The 20,825-nt window shown below is 46.6% G+C and overlaps 1 protein-coding gene across 3 annotated transcripts in view; it reads left to right on the top strand.

The window, feature by feature from the left end:
• Positions 1-20,825, top strand: part of scn5lab (sodium channel, voltage gated, type V-like, alpha b) — a 196,745-nt gene that overhangs the window by 110,452 nt on the left and 65,468 nt on the right. For all 3 annotated transcript variants that reach the window (XM_014181333.2, XM_014181334.2, XM_045710742.1), the window contains 2 exons: positions 2,887-3,060; positions 4,692-5,048. In XM_014181333.2, the coding sequence (XP_014036808.1) occupies positions 2,887-3,060; positions 4,692-5,048 (531 nt within the window). The remainder of the gene's footprint in view (positions 1-2,886; positions 3,061-4,691; positions 5,049-20,825) is intronic.

The raw sequence follows: 20,825 nt of genomic DNA, 5'->3' as shown, positions 1-20,825 counted from the left end.
GTTTGTGGAGGGAGAGTGACAGACAGGTTTGGTGTGGGAGAGTGACAGACAGGTTTGGTGTGGGAGAGTGACAGACAGGTTTGGGGTGGGAGAGTGACAGTAGGAGAGTGACAGACAGGTTTGGGGTGGGAGAGTGCCAGACAGGTTTGGGGTGGGACAGTGACAGACAGGTCGTCTGAGGCACCAGGTTAGATGAGTCATACGTGAGTATTCAGCAGATAAGCATTTTCAGACTCTCTACTAACTTGTATTTACACTGTTGGCGACACCTATTTGTTATTTTGGTCTTTCAGCTAGGTTCATCTGTTGTAATATATACTTTTAATAATCCCATTTAGACTGGAAACCAAGCTAATTTGTTTCAAAGCTGTGGGATATTAAATACGGTATAGGCCTACCCAGTAACAATATTGTTTTATTAGGTTTTCTACAGAAAACAGAACAGGTGCACCTGAAATAGCATCTATTCCCTATAGAGTGTACCATACTTTTGTTTACCAGAGCCTGGTCGAAAATAGAGCACTTCTGCTCTAGGGAATAGGGTGCCATTTCAGTGTTTCACTTAACCTATTCAGTCGTACCTCAGTCTCCTTAGCTGTGACAGCTCTTCGGGCAGAAGAGGATGGACTACACACACAACCTGCACACTTTCTTCTGATTATCACGGGAGATATGAATCGTGTTGCCACGATGCCGTGACATGCTCAGACCAACTCATATGGATTCCTCAATTACCATGTTTGCCTAGGGATCCTAAACGCTTACTCATTACTTCTGCTTTGGCCTGACAAAAATAATTACCCAGCATGCCTTTGGGGCCGTGTCCCAAACGGCACCCTACTCCTGAATAGTGCACTATCGGCCCTGGACAGTAGTGCACTAAAGAGGGAACAGGGTGCCATTTGTGATGTAGTCTTGCTGTGATAATGTGTATCACACTGACTGACCCAGTGCTGATGTAGCCTTCCTCTTTTTAAGGTTTGCCTACATAAGTGTTAGTACAGTGTGCTGCTCATTATCCGAGTTAGAATTACAGAGATGCTAATTTCATTTGAAATGAAACACATTCATAAAAAACTGACGCTGACCATACTGACCCTACAGAAAATTTCACCCAGATTAATACATTGCATTTGCATTCCAATAAAGTACTTGTGATAATAAGTTGAATTTGCATTCCAATGCTGAATGGAAAATATATTTCCAATAAAGTACATGACATAAACTTACAAACTGAAAATGTTGTGTTTGCTGAAGTACAGACATTATGAAAATGTGTTTGAATTACATTGCAACACAATAAATGCATTTTTCAACACATTTGTGGAGTGTATTTACAGTAGTGGAATGTCATTCTCCCAATGCTGTGCGATAGACCATTCAATTAAGTAAACCGGAATTATTAACTCACATTAACTTTTGCATCACTCTGGGCATCATCAACATCATCCTAAAGACATGAAATAATTGTCTGCTGCTCCAAATCTCCCTGCAAACCAGTACAGTACAGTGCAGTACACAAACCAAATCAATTCATGCAGTACATGTCCATGTCTTGTCCTTCTCTGGGGGCTATGCCATGTCATGTTGGACTTTCTGACTCAATGTTGTCACATGATCTCTGCGATAGATGCTCTTCCCAATCATAATGAGCGGCCCGTCTCGTCCTTGGGTCCTGACAGCGTAATAACGGTATGATTGTGAAGAACCTCGTCATCGATAACGAGCTGTGTGCAGAGCCTAATGAGCCCCATGTAAATGAGAATGGAGACACACACGCCAAAGCAGCAGGCACACACGCACACACACACACACACACACACTGACATTGGGCCACTCCAGGCAGCTGAAAGTGCCAGTCAATATCCCAGCGGTAATCATGCTGTCCCGCTCACTCAGCTACTCAGTGTGTGTGTGTGTGTGTGTGTGTGTGTGTGTGCCACATGACCTACGAGTCTAAACAGACTCTAGATCAGATCCTTTCAAGAGTCCCCGGTCGCATGGGGCCGGAAAAAAATGGACATCAGTGGCCTGGTGTCATCGCAAAGGCTACCCAGACGTGCCCTCTGACGCTTTCGCCTTGTCCCCCTCCCTCTCGCCTCCCGCCTGTGTGTCACGTACTCCGTGTCACATCGAGGAGCGCATCTCCCAGGAACAACTAGCAGAGAGGCACTTCTGGAGCTGCAAGATGAAAACACCAGATTACAGAAGCACGCACACTTGCACGTACACACACACACACACACACATCTAAACTGCAGACCTGTCAGCTGCTTCAGCTTTGACCACACAAACACAGAGCAAGAGATCATCTCCACAGAAGTCCAGCAAATGTAGAAATAGATAGAGATGAGGATGCTCCCAAAACATAATCTGAAAACTGATTCAAAAGCATTGCATTAACTGTGGAGTTTGATGTCGTAGTTCCAGACACTCCAATGAAGAAAATACAGAGACGGGGATTGAATCAAAAGTGCATTGTTGACAACGTAGTGCACTGGCAATTTCCCTGACGTTCGCTGAAATCACATTCACGGTAAATGCTCAAGCGTAAATTACTAGGACAGTTTGCTTGTCAGCAATGCACATTTGATTAATTCCCAGCCCACATAGAGCTACTATGTTAGTATGGGTAGGAATTGGTCCTTCAAGTTAGTTGTAAGTGGGAACATTGTACAGCCCTGCCTTCCAGATAATTCCAGAAGGTTCCACGTGGATAACATCAGTAGATTGGGAGGCAATGCGAAAGACAGCAGTGTTCTATTGCAATGCTTCATGAGCAAGGGTAGCCGGGCCTGATTCTGACTCTAACCTGCTCTGAAGTGTCCTACCCCCAGGCTGAGCACTCCCTCTCTCTGTGTGTCTGTGTGTGTCTGCGTTTCCTAGGTATTCTCCGGAATCTTCACCGCCGAGATGGTGTTAAAGATTATCGCTCTGGACCCCTACTACTATTTCCAGCAAGGTTGGAACATATTTGACAGCATCATCGTGTGCCTCAGCCTCATGGAGCTGGGCCTGTCCGATGTGGAGGGACTGTCCGTTCTCCGATCCTTCAGACTGGTATTTAAGCATTAAGCATGTCGCCCCTCCGGCCTATCTGTCTCTCTGTGTGCTGTCTGTGTGTTAGTAGATGATGTTAGTCTGGATATAAGTGTTGCTGACTGCAATGTTTGACAGTGTGACTGGTTAGCTCGCCCTCCCGATGCTAATGTACGAATACTGTAAATCCCCTTAACTGTGAAATTGGCAAGTCCTTCTCAACAGTTACTAAGAGGCTATTCTCATTAACGAACATTTAAGGAGAAGCAGCTCGATGAGATTTCAATTTACATTATATGTGCATAAACTTTTCAAATTACATGACACTATTGCTCTGCACCTCCAAATTTACCGTAAATACCAGTATCACAGTTGCCACTAGCCAGTAAGCTTGCAAACTATTCAACAATGCAAGCAACTTTTCCTCTAAAACATGTTAGCTACACTCTTAAATAATGCAACTACATCGTACTACACTCTTAAATCATGTTTTACATTTAACCTTTATTTAACTAGGCAAGTCAGTTAAGAACAAATTCTTATTTGTTGGCCTACCCCGGCCAAACCCGGACGACGCTGGGCCAATTGTGCGCCGCCCTATGGGACTCCCAATCACGGCCAGATTTGTACACACAATAACACAGCTATCTATGCTAGCTAGTAACGTTAGCATATCAAACATGAACGTTTACCACAGGAGGTTGGTGTTACCTTAATTGGGGAGGATGGGCTCGTGGTAAAGGCTGGAGTGGAATTAGTGGAATGGTATCAAATACATCAAACACATGGTTTCCATTTGCTCTGTTCCAGGCATTATTATGAGCCGTCCTCCCTTCAGCAGCCTCCACTGACATTTACACCTTTCATATGAATATAAAAATACGTTTCAGCATATTAAAGGTTATTTTAGAACAAACCAGGCATTTTATCAATATCATAGAAGTTATTATATGAGGTAAATGCAAAATTTAGACTGAAAACGTTGATAATTTCCCTGGTGAGTTGATCAGATTCTTGCTGCATTCTTCTTGCCTGGAAGGTGGCTCACCATTGTTGAACTTTCCTTTCTTAAAGCTACGGAAATAATTTCAGAGTGTAACAGGCTGTAACTGCAATTTCAGGTGACAACTCAATAAAACAAATCTATAATATAATGAAAATATATAGATTCAAGCTGTTTCAAAAACACTGCTCTGCTATTAGTATTTTTGCTGTATGAATGTTGGGCTCAACGAGACAATTCTGTTTATACTGCCAGGCTTAGAAGGGTGCAAATGTTGTGCGCGACCTCCGGAGGTATCGTTCGAGACGTGAAAAATACGCAAGTTAACATTACAGTTATGTCTCTCAAAAATCGAGACCTCTCGAGAATCTTGTGGAATTCTCCATAATTCTCGTCAACGAGAATACAATTGTAGCCAGTAGCCACTTCTTTATTTATTCACTTTTAAAGGTTTAAAGTTAAAGATGCGTATAGGATAAAGTAAAATAAAAAACAACATGGAAGAATACATTTATCATGCATTTCTAAGTCTTTTGATTCAACTTCTAGATAACATACATTTTTAAAACACACACATATTGACCATGTCTCAGATAACGAACAAACAGCGGATCTCACTATCCCATCTCCCCTCTCCCCCCTCCCACAGCTAAGGGTGTTCAAGCTGGCCAAGTCATGGCCCACCCTCAACACGCTCATCAAGATCATCGGCAACTCGGTGGGCGCTCTGGGAAACCTGACCCTGGTCCTAGCCATCATAGTCTTCATCTTTGCTGTGGTGGGCATGCAGCTGTTCGGCAAGAATTACCAGGACTGCGTATGTAAGATCTCCAAGGACTGTACGCTGCCACGCTGGCACATGAAGGACTTCTTCCACTCGTTCCTCATCGTGTTCCGGGTGCTGTGTGGCGAGTGGATCGAGACCATGTGGGACTGTATGGAGGTGGCAGGGCAGCCTCTCTGCCTCCTAGTCTTCATGCAGGTCATGGTGATCGGGAACCTGGTGGTAAGTCATTCTTCCACTGTCAGTCTCTTGGGTAGTGTGGGCAGTAAGGTCCATGTTTTGGTTGACTTTTGAATGCACCACCAAAGTGCGTGCGGCCTCTATATTTTGTGTGATTTTAGTGCTTAGAGGCTACTCAAATGTTAAATTAACGTGTGTAATCCTGTCCTAAAATTGTGAAATTCGGGATTACATTTATTAAGCTGAACATTTACCTCTGCTATTTACGTCAATTTAGCTCAGTTTTGAGCAGGACACAAGCGTGGTTCATTCATGTCTCTGTCACGAGCCCACTGTGGTGCTGGGGGTTGGCTGGGAGAAGGGGTGGGGGTGAGTGCCTCCTCTAGCTCTCTGCCCTTCCACTTTATCCCCTTCCTGCCAATGGCTTCTATATCTGCCATGGTTGGAGCTTTTGGAAGGGTGGGTAGGGGTGTATGGGGGTTTGTGTGGCTGGGAGGAGATGGAGGGGCGAGCTAATCTCCATGAATTGTTTTGGTAGCAGAATGACAACATGACCCTGACAGTGGCCCTTGTTGAACGCCCCACCGTCCACCACTTGGTCCAGAGCTGCAGGGGGTCGGGGGAAGGGAGTACGTTAAAACAATCCCCCTTCCCCATAAAGCTCAGACGCATCCCCTATGGGGCACGATTCAGTTTCACGAAGATGCCTGCCTGTTAGTGGCTTGCCATGTTAGCCTTGACAAAAAGAACACACAGGGAAGAATTGTTGAAATGTCACACAGTACTGTTTTGTGACCATCAGAAATGAATCAGGTTTTACGGTCCTGCTCCCTATAGACTTTATAGATGCAACAGGTTCCCTTGGGCATGTATAGTAATTAAAAGACACCCCTAACATCCCATATCATCCTATAATGAAGCTGTTTATTGATTGGTCAAGACTGGTAGTGCTGAACTGTGGGCCAGGTCAGGTGGTCAGCTGTTGAAACTGACAGTAATAATGAAGGAAACAGGATCCTGGGCCCCAGCTGGTCTAGATACCGTTTGTCAAAGAAGCCTATGCAGTGTTTTTGAGCTGTGTTGCATGGTTGCATGTCGTGACGCTTCAGTAGTTTAGCTAGGTTATGGGGATATCTGCACACTTCCAAGACTTCCTTGACTGTATTTCTGTTCTCTCTCTCTCTCTCTCTCACACACACACACACACACACACACACACACACACACACACTCTTTGTCCTGGCAGACGTAATGCCATGTCCTTAAGGCTGTCATGGGTGAGGGGTTTTCCACACTAACTGACATGTAGACAGGTGTTGTAGTTTACACTGGCGTTACTGCATAAGTCTCCTACTGTATGTGTTACAGTAGGATTGTTGAAATACAAAATGTCTCATGATTCCTGTGCGGGAGGTGAACTTACATTCTTGCCACTGCCGGTGTCCTACCACAACCCACTGAGAAAACAAATTAGAGACTAAATGGGTAGACAAACTCTACTATATGGAGTGGTACACAGCCTTGCCAGTTACACTTTCTACCCACAGTATCCTCTCTGTCCTCAGTGCTCCAGTACATGCTGCAGTACTGTTCTAATCCGCGGGGCAGGCAAGCGATGAAGTCGCAATTACCCAGCCTGCCCCCGCTAATATTATCTTTCACTGCGGGGTCGCCCCAGTCCCTGAGTCAAGTCAGTCAAGTCAGTGCCTGTCATTTGCTTACACACTTGTGTTAGAGGCCTCCTCCCTCTCCTCCTCTCTTCTCCCTCCTCCATCCCTCCTTCCCACTCCACCTCCTCTTCTCTCTCTCCCTCCTCCTGCGTCCCCTGTCTTGTTTATTTTGGCTGAGCAGTCAAAGGAAGTCGTTGAGACTGAGCTCTGCCTGGGCTGCGAGACGCCGTGTTGTGTAAAATAACATGGCTGCCGATGTCGCGTCGGAATATTAACAAGGCTGACAAAATGTCTGATGTGGGACGGCGTGTTAACGGATCCAGATGCATGACTAAGCATTATTATGATTGCATAGCATCATGGGATAAATAGGGGAGATACATTTGATACTTAATTAATTGATAATGCCCTCAAAGCCTGTGATGGAGAATATTTTGACACGGGTGTTGTTAGCATCTCGGGCCAGCAAACCGTGCCAATATATCCTCCAAACACTAGCTTTGTGGTCATTATCACTTTTATACAACGGGTTACCAACATATTTAAATAATGATTAACATATTTTCATTAAAAAAAGTTATTTTGATGAATTTATTCATACTAATTTATCCATCCAAGAGATATAGTCCCAACGCAAATCTAGGGTTGCTACCAAGCTGTCTGGATCATTCATGCTATCAGTTAGGTTGCCAGAGACGTGACCCAGTCGAGATGGCTTTTTGTTCTAAATCTATGGACTCAACCCAGTCGTTTGTTCTAAATGTTTTGTTGCCATGCTGCCTGGCAATATTCTTATCCCTTGCTTGCTAGCTAGCCAACTATGGCTTTTTCACGGTTTTGTGGAGAGACGGACCAAGGCGCAGCGTGCTCTGAGTTCCACATATTTTATTTTGTGAAATTTACAAAAACAAAAGGAAACAAACAACTAACCGTAACATCAGCGGTGCTACATGCACTAACTCAAAACAAGATCCCACAAAACACAGTGGGGAAATGGCTGCCTAAATATGATCCCCAATCAGAGACAATGATAAACAGCTGCCTCTGATTGGGAACCATACTAGGCCATCATAGAAATAAAACACCTAGATAGAAACACCACCCCTAGTCACACCCCGACCTAACCAAAACAGAGAATTAAAAGGCTCTCTATGGTCAGGGCGTGACAGGCTTACAGTCAGGTCAAACAGTGTAGCAAAAATAACAGCAAAGTAGCTGCATTTGTGTTTGTTTAAGCTGTTTTCTGGTGATGTTTTTTTGGGATACATCCATAACAATGAGCTAATGATGCACAATTTCAACTGGCATAGAAAATGTGCTCTCTTGTCTGGACACTGTTCAGCGGAGGTAGCCAACTACACAGCTAACACAATCACTTAAAACTGTAGCTAGAAAGATTGCAAACTACCTGCATTTCATTTCATTTCACCTGTTTTTCTATTGACGTATTTGGATATATCCATAAAAATGATGCTGATTCATGATTTTGACTGTCTAAGAAAATATGTCTGTCTAGTTGCAAAGGTCGAAGAGACAGACAGCAAGGTTTATACAAATCTCGCCTGTTGAAAAGCAAATGTTAGTCTAAAAGAAATGTGAGATAACGTCTAGATGCTTTTAACTGTGGAGGTCAAGTGTATAAATTGCCTGGTTGGGCTGATGAGACAGTGGATTGTGCAGTGAGATGGAACCGTAAATAGGCATTTCAACGTCATAGCCTAACATAGGTAACTTTTGGAATAGACACAGGCTGGAACGCCTTTTTAACCAATCAACATCCAGGATAAGACCCACCTATTGTATAATATTCCTATGAGCTTGCCTTAGAGTTGTTTGTGTTTGTATATATGGGGTACCATCTCTGTCAGTGTTTTAATTTAAACTGAAGAAATGTTTTCATGTCACAGTGTTATTATGTGAAACTAGCACAATGAATTAATATTCTATGAAAGCATAAAGGGGCAGGTATTCAGATGTAGGATCTTAATTTGATCACCTTGTTGCAGGAGAACTTGTAGTTGCAGGAGAACTTGTAGTGTATTTCAAGTAAAACAAATTAAAACTTGATTTTCCCTTACAAAAAATGTATCAACCCCTACAAAAATGTCCTGTTGCTGCAGGATTATTTTCCTACTGTAGCACACTGGCTCAAATTAAGATCCTATAGTATAGTGGCCATTTTTGTCTTGACATCAAAGTTGACGTCACTCGTGATGATGTCTGGTTCTAAGAACTTAAAACATTGAACTTATTTCCCCATTGGGATAAACACATTTAGTGATTATAAACAATATTATGATTTCTTAGTATGTTATTAACAACGTCAGAAGACATGAATCATCCTAAGGTTAATTAGAAAATGAGCACTCTTCTAGGTATCCAGATCTGGCCTCGAGAGAGCTTTTCGCTCTGCTCCCTGTTGTCTCAAGTGTTCTGAACCTAACACTCCCCTCTCCTGCATGGTACTCTGTGTACTCGAGTGGACCAATAAGAGCCATCCAATAGCTCCCCTGTCTGAGCTTGTCCCTCCACACACTGGGGGGAGAGAGAAAGAGACCGAAAGAGAGAGAGTGAAAGAGAGAAGGGGGGGCTATGAATCCTAGCCATCCATGGCGATAGCATTCTCTAATCTGTTCTGTGAATCCTGTGAATGCAGTGTTTGTATGTGCAGCACAAACACAGGTCATTACGCCACCGCCTGCCACTCTCATTCCCGGCAACAACCTTCAGAAGCAGGCTGCCTGGAGAGTCTAGAGAGTCTCTCCTCTGTCCAGGAAGCTTACCAGCGTAACCCTACTCCCCTGATCTCTACTGTAGGTGGGCCGGGGCCAGTAAGTTCAGGTTTACTGTGTGGTCTTGGCTTGGGGGACTTAGTGGATAGTTATCTCTTTTAATCAGCCCTTTTCATCTCAGTGGCCGTGTTACTTTGCCAGCCCTGTACCTCTCGTCCCTTCCGTGTCTGACATGAGATGGGCCGTCAGTCAACGGAGATGTGTGTGTGTGTGTGTGTGTGTGTGTGTGTGTGTGTGTGTGTGTGTGTGTGTGTGTGTGTGTGTGTGTGTGTGTGTGTGTGTGTGTGTCAGACCATGGACAAGACCTGCATGGGTCTGGGTCAGATTGCTCTCAATCTTTCAGCCTGGCTGGGTCATGGCATCATTGCCAATCAGGTGCAGGTTGGTTTTCTCTTTGCATCACAGAAATAAGACATTCATCATTACGCAACTGTTTAATTCTATATGGATTCCGTACATGGAATGTAGAGGTAATCCTTGTTGTTAACAAGATAGCCTCAACTTGATATAATCCATTGAGTAGACAAAACATTAAGAACTCTTCCATGACATAGACTGACCAGGTGCATCCAGGTGAAAGATATGATCCGTTATTGATATCACTTGTTAAATCCACTTCAATCAGTGTAGATGAAGGGGAGGAGACAGGTTTAAGAAGGATTTTTAAGCCTTAAGACAGTTGAGACATGGATTGTGTTTGTGTGGCATTCCGAGAGTGAATGGGAAAGACAAACGATTTAAGTGCCTTTGAATGGGGTATGGTAGTAGGTGCCAGGCAAACCGGTTTGAGTGTCAAGAACAACAACGCTTCTGGGTTTTTCATGCTCAACAGTTTCCCGTGTGTATCAAGAATGGTCCACCACCCAAAGGACATCCAGCCAACTGCAGGCCAGTGGTCGGAAATGGGTAATTGATGAGGACAATGGAGGCTGACATGAATTGTGCAGAGCAACAGATGGGCTACAGTTAGCCAACTGACAGTCCAGTACAACATTGGTGTCCAAAGACCCATAAAAGAATGCACAACTCTTTGTACCTTGACACAAATGGGGTATGGCAGCCGACCACCTTCTACTTCTTTCAGCAAAAAAATAAGAAACTGTGGTTGCAGTGAGCTAAGGAACGAAAACACTGGACACTAAATCATTTGAAAACATTTCCTGGTCTGATGAATCGCGGTTCCTGCTGTTTCACGCTGATGGGACAGTACTAAGATGGCGCCGAAGAACATGGCTGATGTTTTACATTCTCCCGATCAATTGTACAATTTTGTTATTTTTTTTGCATTTTCGTAACATATTTAACTTATTGTGTACATAATGTTTCTGCTACCATCTCTTATTGTCACGTTCGTCGTAAGGAGACCAAGGCGCAGCGTGCGTAGAGTTCCACATAGTTTAATAAATGAAACTCACCAAACAAAACAATAAAGCACAAACGAAACGTTAGTTGCGTGTTCACAGGCAACTAACCAAAAAACAAAATCCCACAAAAACCCAGTGGGAAAAGGCTGCCTAAATATGATCCCCAATCAGAGACAACGAAAGACAGCTGCCTCTGATTGGGAACCATATCAGGCCAACATAGAAATACATAATCTAGAATGCCCACCCAAATCACACCCTGACCTAAGCAAATAGAGAAATAAAAAGGCTCTCTACGGTCAGGGCGTGACACTTATAACCGAAAATAACTTCTGGACATCAAAAAAGCGATTACTCACCACGGACTGGAAGAAACTTTTTCCTTTAACGAGTCCGACGAGAAGGATATCCTGCTTTCACTGGAACAGGCCCAGATCCATGTCTTTTGCGTGAAGAAAAGACGCCGGAAAAGGGACGCAGATCGGGGATCCTTCTGAGAAGCTGGAGGCGAGCGAGTAAACTCCCAATGCCTTCCATTCTCCTTGATAACGTGCAATCGTTAGAAAATAAAATTGATGCCCTACTATTAAGATTATCCTACCATGTGACATCCTATGTTTCACTGAGATGTGGCTGAACAAAGAAACGGACAATATAGAGCTGGCGGGATTTTCCATGCACCGGCAGAACAGAGACGCTACCTCTGGTAAGACGAGGGGTGGGGGTGTGTGTCTTTTTCTCAATAACAGATGGTGTGTGATGTCTAATATTAAAGAAGTCTCGGAGGTATTGCTCGCCTGAGGTAGAGTACCTTATGATAAATTGTCAACCACACTATCTACCAAGAGAGTTCTCATCTGTATTATTCGTAGCCGTCTATTTACCACCACAAAGCGAAGCTGGCAGTAAGACCGCTCTCAACCAACTCTATAAGGCCATAAGCAAAGAATAAAATGTACACCCAGAAGCGGCGCTTCTAGTGGCCAGGGACTTTAATGCAGGCAAACTTAAATCAGTTTTACCAAATTTTTACCAGCATGTCATATGTGCAACCAGGGGGAAAAAAATCCTAGACCACCTTTACTCCACACACAGAGATGCATACAAAGCTCTCCCCCACCCTCCATTTGGCAAATCTGACCAAAATTCTATCCTCCTGATTCCTGCTTCCAAGCAAAAACTAAAGCAGGAAGTACCAGTGACTCTCTAAATACAGAACTGGTCAGATGACGCAGATGCTACACTACAGGACTGTTTTGCTAGCACAGACTGGAATATATTCCGGGATTCATCCAATGGCATTGAGGAATACAACACTTCAGTCATTGACTTCATCATTAAGTGCATTTTTGACGACGTCGTCCCCACAGTGACTGTACGTACATATCCCAACCAGAAGCCATGTATTACATGCAACATCCGCACTCAGCTAAAGGCTAGAGCTGCCGTTTTCAAGGAGCGGGAGACTAATCCGGACGCTTATAAGAAATCCCGCTATGCCCTCAGATGAACCATCAAGCAAGCAAAGCGTCAATACAGGATGAAGATTGAATCCTACTACACCAGCTCTGACTCTCGTTGGATGTGGCAGGGCTTGAAAACTATTACGGACTACAGAGGGAAACCCAGACGCGAGCTGCCCAGTGAAGTGAGCCTACCAGATGAGCTAAACGCTTTTTATGCTCGCTTCGAGGCAAGCAACACTGAAACATGCATGAGAGCACCAACTGTTCTGGATGACTGTGTGATAACGCTCTCCGTAGTCGATGTGAACAAAACCTTTAAACAGGTCAACATTCACAAAGCCGCTGGGCCAGACAGATAACCAGGACGTGTACTCAAAGCATGCGTAGACCAAATGTCAAGTGTCTTCACTGACATTTTCAACCTCTCCCTGACCGAGTCTGTAATACCTGCCTAAATGATTACCGCCCCGTGGCACTCACGTCGGTAGCCATGAAGTGCTTCGAAAGGCTGGTCATGGCTCATATCAACAGCATCCTCCCAGACACCCGAGACCCACTCCAATTCGCATACCGCCCAACAGATCCTCAGATTACGCAATCTCAATCACACTCCACACCGCCCTGGACAAAAGGAACACCTATGTGAGAATGCTGTTCATCGACTACAGCTCAGCGTTCAACACCATAGTGCCCACGAAGCACATCACTAAGCTATGGACTCTGGGACTAAACACCTCCCTCTGCAACTGGATCCTGGACTCCCTGATGGGCCACCCCCAGGTGGTAAGAGTAGGCAACAATACGTCTGCCACGCTGATCCTTAATACTGGGGCCCCTCAGGGGTGTGTACTTAGTCCCCTCCTGTATTCCTTGTTCACCCACAACTGTGTGGCCAAATACGACTCCAACACCATCATTAAGTGTGCTGATGACACAACAGTGATAGGCCTGATCACCGACAATGATGAGAAGGCCTATAGGGAGGAGGTCAGAGAACTGGCAGTGTGGTGCAAGGACAATAATCTCTCCCTCAATGTGAGCAAGACAAAGGAGCTGATCGTGGACTATAGGAAAAGGCAGGCCGAACAGGCCCCCATTAACAATCAACGGGGCTGTAGTGGAGCGGGTTGAGAGTTTCAAGTTCCTTGGTGTCCACATCACCAATGAACTATCATGGTCCAAACATACCAAGACAGTCGTGAAGAGGGCACGACAAAACCTTTTCACCCTCAGGAGACTGAAAAGATTTGGCATGGGCCCCCAGATCCTCAAAAGGTTCTACAGCTGCACCATCGAGAGCATCCTGACTGGTTGCATCACCGCCTGGTTTGGCAACTGCTCGGTATCTGACCTTAATTCGCTACAGAGGGTAGTGTGAACGGCCCAGTACATCACCGGGGCCAAGCTTCCTGCCATCCAGGACCTATATAATAGGCGGTGTCAGAGGAAAGCCCATAAAATTGACAGAGACTCCAGTCACCCAAGTTATAGACTGTTTTCTCTGCTACCGCACAGTAAGCGGTACCGGAGCTCCAAGTCTAGGACCAAAAGGCTCCTCAACAGCTTCCACCCCCAAGCCATTAGACTGCTGAACAATTCATAAAAATAGCCACCCCACAATTTACATTGACACCCCCCCCCCACCCCCCTTGTATGCTGCTGCTACTCGCTGTTTGTTTGTTACCTATGCATAGTCACTCCGCCCACACCTACATGTTCAAATTACCTCAACTAGCCTGTACCCCTGCACACTGACTCGGTACCGGTGCCTCCTCTATATAGCCTCGTTATTGTTATTCTGTTACTTTTTATTATTACTTTTTATTTTTGCCTACTTGGTAAATATTTTATTTTTCTTGAACTGCACTGTTGGTTAAGTTGCATTCGGCGCATGTGGCAAATAAAGTTTGATTTGATTAGAGTGTGGAGAAAACCACGAGTACATGCATCCATCATGCCGCATGTCAACATTAAAGGCTGGTGGTGTGATGGTGTGGGGTATGTTTTCAAGGCACACATTGGGCCCCTTGATAAAAGTGGAGCAGCATTTGAATGCCACAGGATATCTGAACATCATTGCCAATCATGTGCATCCTTTCATAGCAACAGTGTATCGATTTACAAATTGGTTTTGCACAAGACTAGGATTGTCTAGGTTCCACAAACATGACAGTGAATTCAGTTTACTGCAGTGGCCTGCCCAGTTACCAGATCTCAATCTAATTGAGCATCTGTGGGATGATATGGAACGAGTTATTTGGAGTAGAGATACTGTTGCAGGCGTCAAATTTCAAAGGGTTTAGGGTACGTTTAGGCATTAACTCCACGTTTTTAAGGTCAGGGTTAAATGTAGGCATTAACTCCACGTTTTTAAGGTCAGGGTTAAATGTAGGCATTAACTCCACGTTTTTAAGGTCAGGGTTAAATGTAGGCATTAACTCCACGTTTTTAAGGTCAGGGTTATATGTAGGCATTAACTCCAAATTGTTCTAGTAAGGGTTAAGGTTTGGGAAAGGCTTAAAACAAAAATCTCAAAAACAACTTTCTATTGCCGGATTTAAACTTGCGACCTTTGGAATCAGAGGCAGATGCTTACGTCCATCCTCTTCAACAATGCCCTAGCAATACCGAAACCGCCTTGAAGGTAACAATGCTCACTGTTTGTTGCCCCTAGTGGACGATTTCCACGTCATCTCCCAACACCGAATACTGACTTGTGTCACGGGTGACCTGGCTGCTACTTTATGTATGTGTTCGTGACTCCAGTGTCTATTTTTAAAGCTCCATGTCAGGTGGTGCCCTTCCATTGGACCATGGCCCTGTGTAACTTAACTATGCCAGGTGTTAATACCCAGGCACAACTGGCAGCAGTTAGCACCTCACTAACTGTGTATCAACCAGGAGCTCACCACGGTACAGCACTCTCGTTCCAGATTCCTCTTCTGATACTCCCATACACACAAGCTTCCGATGGCAATAGTTTCAGGGGATTTATTGTTGTTGTTTGGTTTTGATCCAAGTACAATACAATAGAGTAGAAACAGCCCTCACCAAATAATTCCCCAATTTGAATTAGAATGTAACTACTGTGAGAATGTACTGCCAGTGTAGTCTCACGACAGTCAAATCAAATAACACAGTGGTTTAATGCATACTAACAAATAAAGCTTTGAAAATCATTTAGCAAAAGGTATTTGAATAACTTTGAACCTGAATCATGTGTCTCAAATCACCCCTTAGGGGGGCTAGCCACAGGCTAAGACTGGTTCTAACTGTAACCGTATGAGTCATAGGAGAACTAGCCATGTTTTTAGGAGGTTTTGGGTTAGAAAGGGTTGTGTTAATCAGTGAGAATGTGGGCCACACTGTCCTGAGGCTTATGCCTTCCACCATTCATGTGATTTATCCGCACAAAAATGCTCTCATTTTGCATGGATGGGCAATGTAACCACGCAGGGTGTGAAGGTTAGTGTGTGCGTGGGTGTGCGTGCGTGTGCTTGGGTGTGCGTGCGTGTGCATTTGGTTGCAGTTTCATATTCAGTTGCCACAACAGTCTTTGCTTGGATACAGACGACAGTGTTTCGGACTATTTTTTGGACTCGGGAGCAGATTCAAATGTCAAGTCAAATGTCAAACGTCAAATTTTATCAAACACAATATTGAGATTTCGTTTGGCAAGATATCCTAAAATGTCTGTGGTCAAAGGTGTTGGTTGGTCGTACTTGGATGACTCATGGCTATTGGCTAGACAGTGTCTGGATCTAGATGACTGGAAGTATGAGTTGATGAAATACCAATCAACAGTGCATGAAAGTCAACCCTTTTGGTATTTTGCCCTTGACATTTTGCTGTTTCTCCTCTCTGTCAAGATGTCACTAGCTATGGAGAGAGTGGGAGGCATGAAAACAATATTTGCTCCAATTCTGTTGGTTGTAAGGCTTTATATCATATACATAAGAGAACACAGAGGCTTTTACTAAGTTGACAAAGGGTGTGTGTGTGTGTGTGTGTGTGTGTGTGTGTGTGTGTGTGTGTGCGTGTGCGCGGGTGTGTGTGCTGGGCCTGTAGAGACAATGGTCTATTTATAGTGAGTAGTCAACTCATGTTGCTCCCCACCTAGAGCCAGGGTAGGTATGCAGCTATTTAGCTATGCAGAACAGATGACACTATGACCCCAGAGCTACCTGCTCAGTGAGCTCATACTAATCTGACCTCATCCAAGATGGCCGCCCAGGCCCACTACTGACTTCAGAGTTGCCGGACCACTGATACACTGTCAGATATTTGTTATTCCCATAATGGTAAAGGTTGAGAGTAGAGTAATATGACACTAGACCTGTGGTTATAGGAGCATTTTCTACATTGAGCGCATGCTTCACTATACATTGATGTACTTGGTGAAGGTAAACAGACCGTGTTGAGAATGAGAGTGGGACAGGGAGAGGAGGAGGGGGTGAGGACTGGCGAAGGGTATGGGATATTATTAAAGCACTAATTAAATGTCCCATGTCTGCGTCTAAGCAGGGTTAGGATGTAAATCTCCTGGTGGCCTGGACCCAGGTGGTGGCTGTGGTGGCTGGGACTGGGGTGATGGCTGGGACTGGGTGGTCTAGACCAGGTGGTGGCTGGGACTGGGGTGATGGCTGGGACTGGGTGGTCTAGACCCAGGTGGTGGCTGTGGAGGTGGCTGGGACTGGGTGGTCTAGACCCAGGTGGTGGCTGTGGAGGTGGCTGGGACTGGGACTGGGTGGTCTAGACCCAGGTGGTGGCTGTGGTGGCTGGGACTGTGGTGATGGCTGGGACTGGGTGGTCTAGACCCAGGTGGTGGCTGTGGAGGTGGCTGGGACTGGGTGGTCTAGACCCAGGTGGTGGCTGTGGAGGTGGCTGGGACTGGGTGGTCTAGACCCAGGTGGTGGCTGTGGAGGTGGCTGGGACTGGGACTGGGTGGTCTAGACCCAGGTGGTGGCTGTGGTGGCTGGGACTGTGGTGATGGCTGGGACTGGGACTGGGTGGTCTAGACCCAGGTGGTGGCTGGGACTGGGGTGATGGCTGGGACTGGGTGGTCTAGACCGAGGTGGTGTCTGTAGTGGCTGGGACTGGGGTGATGGCTGGGACTGGGTGGTCTAGACCAGGTGGTGGATGTGGTGGCTGTGACTGGGATGGATAGGAGATGCCTGGTTTAGTTTGGTCACCCAGATGCTGGGTCTTAATACTAATACGGTATTATAATACCCACTGGGTGCTGCAGACTGGACACTAATGAACATGGATCAAGGCACGTTCACCTATTTTTAGGTCTTAGAACGCACATGTGTGTATCGGTGGGGGAGGACGTGAGGAGACGATGGTGGGGGGGACGTGAGGAGACGATGGTGGGGGAGGACGTGAGGAGACGATGGTGGGGGAGGACGTGAGGAGACGATGGTGGGGGAGGACGTGAGGAGACGATGGTGGGGGAGGACGTGAGGAGGAGATGGTGGGGGGACGTGAGGAGACGATGGTGGGGGAGGACGTGAGGAGACGATGGTGGGGGGAGGACGTGAGGAGACAATGGTGGGGGAGGACGTGAGGAGACGATGGTGGGGGAGGACGTGAGGAGACGATGGTGGGGGAGGACGTGAGGAGACGATGGTGGGGTAGAACGTGAAGAGGAGATGATGGGGGAGGACGTGAGGAGGAGATGGTGGGGAGGACTTGAGGAGACAATGGTGGGGGAGGACGTGAGGAGGAGATGGTGTGGTAGGACGTGAGGAGACGATGGTGGGGGAGGACTTGAGGAGGAGATGGTGGGGGAGGCCGTGAGGAGGAGATGGTGGGGAGGATGTGAAGAGGGGATGGTGGGGGAGGACGTGAGGAGGAGATGGTGGGGAGGACGTGAGGAGACGATGGTGGGGGAGGACGTGAGGAGACGATGGTGGGGTAGAACGTGAGGAGGGGATGATGGGGGAGGACGTGAGGAGGGGATGGTGGGGGGAGGACGTGAGGAGGGGATGATGGGGGAGGACGTGGGGAGGGGATGGTGGGGGAGGACGTGAGGAGACGATGGTGGGGAGGACGTGAAGAGACGATGGTGGGGGAGGACGTGAGGAGGAGATGGTGGGGAGGACGTGAGGAGACGATGGTGGGGGAGGACGTGAGGAGGGGATGGTGGGGGAGGACGTGAGGAGACGATGGTGGGGGAGGACGTGAGGAGGAGATGGTGGAGGAGATGGTGGGGGAGGACTTGAGGAGACAATGGTGGGGGAGGACGTGAGGAGGAGATGGTGTGGTAGGACGTGAGGAGACGATGGTGGGGGAGGACTTGAGGAGGAGATGGTGGGGGAGGCCGTGAGGAGGAGATGGTGGGGGAGGATGTGAAGAGGGGATGGTGGGGGAGGACGTGAGGAGGAGATGGTGGGGAGGACGTGAGGAGACGATGGTGGGGGAGGACGTGAGGAGACGATGGTGGGGTAGAACGTGAGGAGGGGATGATGGGGGAGGACGTGAGGAGGGGATGGTGGGGGAGGACGTGAGGAGGGGATGATGGGGAGGACGTGGGGAGGGGATGGTGGGGGAGGACGTGAGGAGACGATGGTGGGGGAGGACGTGAAGAGACGATGGTGGGGGAGGACGTGAGGAGGAGATGGTGGGGAGGACGTGAGGAGACGATGGTGGGGGGAGGACGTGAGGAGGGGATGGTGGGGGAGGACGTGAGGGAGACGATGGTGGGGGAGGACGTGAGGAGGAGATGGTGGGGGAGGACGTGAGGAGACGATGGTGGGGGAGGACGTGAGGAGACGATGGTGGGGTAGGACGTGAGGAAGAGATGGTGGGGTAGACCGTGAGGAGGAGATGGTGGGGAGGACGTGAGGAGACGATGGTGGGGGAGGACGTGAGGAGGGGATGGTGGGGGAGGACGTGAGGAGACGATGGTGGGGGAGGACGTGAGGAGGAGATGGTGGGGGAGGACGTGAGGAGACGATGGTGGGGGAGGACGTGAGGAGACGATGGTGGGGTAGGACGTGAGGAGGAGATGGTGGGGTAGGACGTGAGGAGGAGATGGTGGGGGAGGACGTGAGGTTGTGTATGTGTGTAACTTCCTAAGGTTGAGAAGCTCGTTGTCAAGAGATAGCTAGCATTTTAGACATAATACGTGTCAAATCCCCAGAATTGTATTTGGTTTAATTAATTCCAAAGAACTCAAAAATGTTGAATCTTGAAAAACAAAACAGCACTGTTTAATGAAAGCTTAAAATAAAGCTTTAAGGCGAAGATGTCTTGCTTATAATTCTGAGGTCTATTTATGTCCCTCTCTGTCTTTAGGAGCCATGTTATTCACACTACACATTTCTACCAATCAGAGGCGTATGAATCAAGCTAAATGGCATCGTTAACTATCATGGGCGCTTAATGTTTTCTCAGTGCATCATTTCATTATAAAAAGCCTCAAGTGGACTGGAAGAGTTGTCTTTATGGTTCACTGGGCACCTTTATTGACTGCTGTGTGTTTTGTGGCAGGCTTGGGCACTAGACTCTCCTCCACTACGTTTATTGTTACCTAATAAAACTGAATTTACTCTCCTCTCTTCTCCAAACAAAGACACCGACACAAATATACAATCATAACACTACTGAGCCAAACTGAGCTGTGCTGGGCTGACCTGGTAATGTATATGTCAAGCAAATATCAGAGCCAGCATAGCATGGTTCGGGTTGGTAGTTGTAATATGAAAATGCTATTGGAGAAGTATAACCCCTCTCTCCATTCTAATATTGCCACTACCAACACTATACAATAGACACATTAGATTGTGTTATCCTTTATCCAAGCCCTAGCTGGATTATGCAAAACAATCGAGGCAGACAAGTTTAAAACCAGAACATAGAACATGCACAGAAAGTAGGCTGCATCACTCACCACATGACATGAGACTGACTCAAAGGCTCCTATTTTGTCACGTGTAGCCAGGGCCGTCCCCTAAAGTGACATGTGAAATGTCAGTCCTGTGTCTAAACAGGTGAAGTGTCAGTCCTGTGTCTAAACAGGTAAAATGTCAGTCCTGTGACTAAACAGGTAATATGTCAGTCTTGTGACTAAACAGGTAAAATGTCAGTCCTGTGTCTAAACAGGTAATATGTCAGTCCTGTGTCGAAACAGGTAATATGTCAGTCTTGTGACTAAACAGGTAAAATGTCAGTCCTGTGTCTAAACAGGTTCAACCCAGAGTCATCTGTGAGGTAAGCAGCGGCTTGTAACTCTATCATATTGGCGAGGTTCACGAGGATTGCGCCAACCTTTCCCGCTTAAGCTACACCCCCCCACCTCCCCCACACACACACACACTACACATGCTGTACACACACACACACCATACACACACACACAAACACGCACAGCACACATGCCTGTGTGTGTGACCGTCAAGGCCTTCTGTGCCCTGTGTCTCGGAGTAGACACAGATGCCCTAGGCGCCCTGAGTCACACTGCTCCAGAGTCGGTGTGGACTGTAGCCACAAGTGTGTGTAATGCAATAAGCATTGCATGAAT

The sequence above is a fragment of the Salmo salar genome, chromosome ssa29 (assembly GCF_905237065.1).
Source record: "Salmo salar chromosome ssa29, Ssal_v3.1, whole genome shotgun sequence".
In the NCBI taxonomy this organism is placed as follows: domain Eukaryota; kingdom Metazoa; phylum Chordata; class Actinopteri; order Salmoniformes; family Salmonidae; genus Salmo; species Salmo salar.
This window is presented reverse-complemented; position numbering and strand designations above follow the sequence as displayed.